The sequence below is a fragment of the Epinephelus moara genome, chromosome 16 (genome assembly GCF_006386435.1).
Source record: "Epinephelus moara isolate mb chromosome 16, YSFRI_EMoa_1.0, whole genome shotgun sequence".
In the NCBI taxonomy this organism is placed as follows: Eukaryota; Metazoa; Chordata; class Actinopteri; order Perciformes; family Serranidae; genus Epinephelus; species Epinephelus moara.
This window is the reverse complement of record NC_065521.1, coordinates 3,541,842-3,546,496: the sequence shown is the minus strand read 5'-3', so window position 1 is coordinate 3,546,496 and position 4,655 is coordinate 3,541,842. Positions and strand designations below refer to the sequence as shown.

The following is a 4,655-nucleotide window of genomic DNA, read 5'->3' as shown; positions in this document are numbered from 1 at the left end:
TATATATATATATATATGTATATATATGTATATGTATATGTATATATATATATGTATATATGTATGTATGTATATATATGTGTATGTGTGTATATATATATATATATATATATATATATATATATATGTATATATATGTGAATGCAGAGAGGGGAATCTCAGGTGCAGGGTTAATTTAAATATGATTTGCATATTTAAATGGAGGCGTGGACAGGGAGGGGCCGGGTACTCCAACATGTGCGCTCCATTCCACGTTGATTGGGATGTACAAAGGAAATGTGCTTGGATTCATGTGTACGCACAGATTCATACATCTGGATATTTTTGTGCGTACAACGTTTTCTGGATTTAAGCGTACGCCATGTTTCAGTAGGAAATCCATGCAAGTCTTTGTACATGAGGCCCCAGGTCTTTGGCTATAGTGAATGGTTTTTTGGCTTTAGCTATGAGGAAAGACACTGCATAAGAGACCTCCAGGGCTTTGGCTGATGTTGTTGAGGCTTTCCGCATCGTGTCTTGAGATGACCTGAATTCAAAGTTTCCTCTTAAAAAAACTCAGGTGGCTTACCAACATGACTTGCATGTTTTGTCTTGAGATGCCGCTGAAGATGTGCTGGCTTCATGCTAGTGTTGGCTAATTTGTCCCCACAGAAATATCACAAAGCCTTGGGTGGGTTGCCACTCGAGGACGTAAATCCCATTTAAACATATTTTTCTGAATACTGACGGAATTTTGCCGGCTCTGGTTTTGCCTTCTTTGGCACTTGTCCCTCCGTGGTTTCAGCAGCATTGCTGCTAAGCTTCCATCACGACTCCTTTGTTTGAGTTTTCAAGGCGGCAGTGATTGACAGGTGATGACAGGTGGTATGTGCCAGGTTGGCTCAAACCATCCTGGTATGAGGGAGACACAGCCTACTGAATTTAAAATTCAGTTTATGAACATACACTTATATTTTATTGAATATTTATTGAATAACTATTTTTAAAGGATTTTTGAATGGATGCCAATTTGAAATATATATTTTTTTTAAAAATCTCACGTACCCTCTGGAGTGCCTTCACGTACCCCCAGGGGTACAAGTACCCCATTTGAGAACCACTGGCTTAGCAGTTAGTTATGATTCATCCAAAGGTGTCATTTCTTCCTGTAGGTAAATCGGTAGTCCTCCAGAGAGCCATCGCTGCTGCAATCAAAGCCCAGCTGGTTGTGCCCTGGCTGCCTCCAAACTGCAGACTGCCACTGCACGGTGAAACACAAGTAAACTCTTTAAAGCTGCATTTTGATGTCTTAAAAAAAGTTTCAATGCATGTGGATGTGACACTCTAATATCACCAACTGTGTATGAAACTTAACTCATGGTGCAAAATGTCTTTTACCACAACATAAACTGTAACCCATAACAACCATTGTGAAATACTGCATAAGGGTTAACATGAGTGATTTAGAACATATTAACATATAAAATTATAGCATTTTATATCTAAAAGGTCAAAGATCAACTTCGCTGTGACACCATAATTTTTTGCAAAAACACTTTTCTGGCCATTATTCAGTGTCTTATCCCAGAAACAGAAGGGGAGACATTTGGTCAGATACTTAATAGGTGACAGTAATCTTAAAACTGTGTTGGATGAATAGATCTTCTGTGCTGTTGGGTTAAAGATGTGTGTGAAGCACTGACGTGTAAGAATTTGTAGCTTCTTTGCAGCAACATCCATATTTGAAGCATCATCATGGCTACACATGAGTCTGGACAGACATGGATGTAAATTGTAACTGCAACATGACTGGTTTGCAGAGGCATACAACTGCAAGACAGTAATTCTTTTTTTATACTTGAATTGCTTTTTTTCCTTATTTAAATGCAGTAAGACTAGGCTAAATGCAGCTGTTTTCTGTGAGAAAACTCAAATAGAAATGTCGTTCAACTCTATCAGCTGATCATCGGTAGGAAATAAGTTAATAGAGGTCAGGAGATTCGTTGTGATATTTAAATGATTGTGTCTTGATTTGGAGCCTCTGAATGCATGATAAGAACCTGTTTATGGAACCTGCCCAGAGAGAGCCTGTTGCTTTCTGACAGGTCTTTTTTTCTCCTGTTCAGAGACCAGGAGCACTACACAGCTTCCATGTCCAGCCTCTCCGTTTACCACACTGCACTAAAGGTACAGGAAAGAAGCAGCTGAAAGGTAGACCTCCTACTGCAAACAGATACATACTGTATGATATCAGCTTCAGTCATTATTGTGGTTTAAAATGTCAAACTTTGCGGCAACTTTCCTTTTAAATTGTTGTTCATAATTACCTGTTTATGGAAAAAAAGGCTTAAAGAATTCTTTTAATTATATTGTTGAAATATTAGTTTCAATGGAGAGATACTCTTCAAGGAGGGTATGTGTGAGCCTGACTGTTTTTGTGGAAATTATGCAAGTAGAGTGCAAACGCTCTGAAAAATAAGGTGGTTGCATCACAAAAATGGTGTCCAGTTCACCCTCAGGTTTCCACTGAAATTATTGTGTGAAGAAAAGAAGAAAGATATCAATCAATCAATTGATTTTATTTATAAAGCCCAATATCACAAATCACAATTTGCCTCAGAGGACTTTACAGCATACGACATCCCTCTGTCATTTGGACCCTCACAGCGGATAAGGAAAAACTCCCCCAAAAAACCCCTTTAACGGGGGAAAAAAATGGTAGAAACCTCAAGAAGAGCAACTGAGGAGGGATCCCTCTTCCACGATGAACAGACGTGCAATAGGTGTCGTACAGAACAGATCAACATAATAAATTAACAGTAATCCGTATGACACAAAGAGAGACAGAGAGAGACAGACAGAGAGAGATGCAGTACAGACGGTAATGATAATAGCTTACAACAACATTAATGAAAGTAATAATATTATAATTATAATTATGGCTATTGTGGTACAATAAGTTGAAAGTATATATTAATATCTATAGTATGTATGTGACAATAATCATATGTGTATAATAACAGTAGAAGTATGACTAATGATAACAGCAGCAGCAGGAGGCATCTGGGAGGACCACGGTAGCAGCACAACCACACACGTCACACTATCCAGGCACCGCTGCGATATAACTTAACCTGCGAGACTAAGCTTTATCAAAGAGGAAAGTCTTAAGTCCTCCCGGACCGCAACAGAAAGATGATTCCACAGGACAGGAGCCTGATAGCTGGAGGTTCTGGCTCCTGATCTACTTTTGGTAACTTTAGGGACCATGAGTAACCCTGCATTCTCAGAGCGCAGTGTTCTAGTGGGATAATATAGCACTATGAGCTCTCTAAGATATGATGGAGCCTGACCATTTAGAGCTTCATAAGTTAACAATAGGATTTTAAATTCAATTCTGGATTTTACAGGGAGCCAGTGCAGAGAAGCTAAAACATAAACAAATATCAAACAAATATGATCTCGTTTCTTAGTTCCTGTTAGTACACGTGCCGCTGCATTCTGAATTAGCTGCAGAGTTTTTAAAGACAACCCCTGTCTGTCGCGCGACAACTCTCTATTTTACGCGGCTCTTCTATTTTTGTCGTGCTACACTCCCCTACGCGACCCTCCAGCAGATAAAAACTACATGAAATAGTGTGCTAAAACGAGCACAATGTGTTTTTAAATGAATAAACCATTATCAGAGGTGATATGTGATTTTTTTTTTTCATGCATTTACCCATGTTTATCCGTGATCCTACCGTTTAAACTATGGATTTTAATACAGTTGAAACTGTTTATTGTATATTGTGTTGTAAATATATGTAATAACTTAGGTGGAAAATGCTTTAACTTACCCATTTCATGCAGCCTACATGCAGCCTCTTGGCTCAGCAAACGGTAAACAACCCCGCTGGCTTCTCTTCGTGTCGCTTCCGTACGCCGTCAGTGGAGCCCAAATGAATACGCCGCGACGCTACGCTGATTTGACGCTTACGTTTGCAGCCGGTGGAGCCCGGCCATTACGGTAGTGCTGGAAGCCAGAGCAATGCCATCTAGAGAAACTATGTCATCAGATAAAGAGTCTCTGAGTTGTTTGGGGCCAAGAACAATAACTTCAGTTTTGTCTGAATTTAACATAAGGAAAATGGTGCTCATCCAGGTTTTTATGTCTTTAAGGCAATTATGAAGTTTAGTTAATTGATTAGTTTCTTCCGGCTTCATCGATAAATACAATTGTGTATGATCCGCATAACAATGGAAATTTACAGAGTGATTTCTAATGATGTTACCTAAAGGAAGCATATTTAGAGTGAATAGGATTGGTCCGAGCACAGAACCTTGTGGAACTCCAAAACAAACTTTTGTATGTAAGGATGATTCATCGTGAACATGAACAAACTGAAAACGATCAGATATAAGATTTAAACCAGCTTAGTGCAGAGCATTTTAAGCCAATTATATGTTCCAGTCTCTGTAGCAGAATCTGTTGGTCAACTGTGTCCAGAGTTGGGTATAACGCATTACAAAGTAACGCGTTAGAGTACTTTGATTACTTTTTGCAGTAACGAGTAACCTAACGCGTTAGTTTGCTGTTTGAGTAATCAAATACTTAAGTACATTTTCAAACAAGACATCAGTTACTTCCGTTACTTTTAGAACGCTGGTCCTTCAGCTCCGAAACAGCAACGGCT

At 39.0% G+C, this 4,655-nt stretch overlaps 1 protein-coding gene across 3 annotated transcripts in view; it reads left to right on the top strand.

Moving 5' to 3' along the window:
• The window catches only part of ccdc22 (coiled-coil domain containing 22), a 91,686-nt gene that overhangs the window by 50,225 nt on the left and 36,806 nt on the right, over positions 1-4,655 (top strand). For 2 of the 3 annotated variants that reach the window (XM_050064632.1, XM_050064631.1), the window contains exons 4-5: positions 1,152-1,258; positions 2,106-2,190. In XM_050064632.1, coding sequence (XP_049920589.1) covers positions 1,152-1,258; positions 2,106-2,190 — 192 coding nt within the window. The remainder of the gene's footprint in view (positions 1-1,151; positions 1,259-2,105; positions 2,191-4,655) is intronic. The other variant, XM_050064633.1, reaches the window with a different exon arrangement.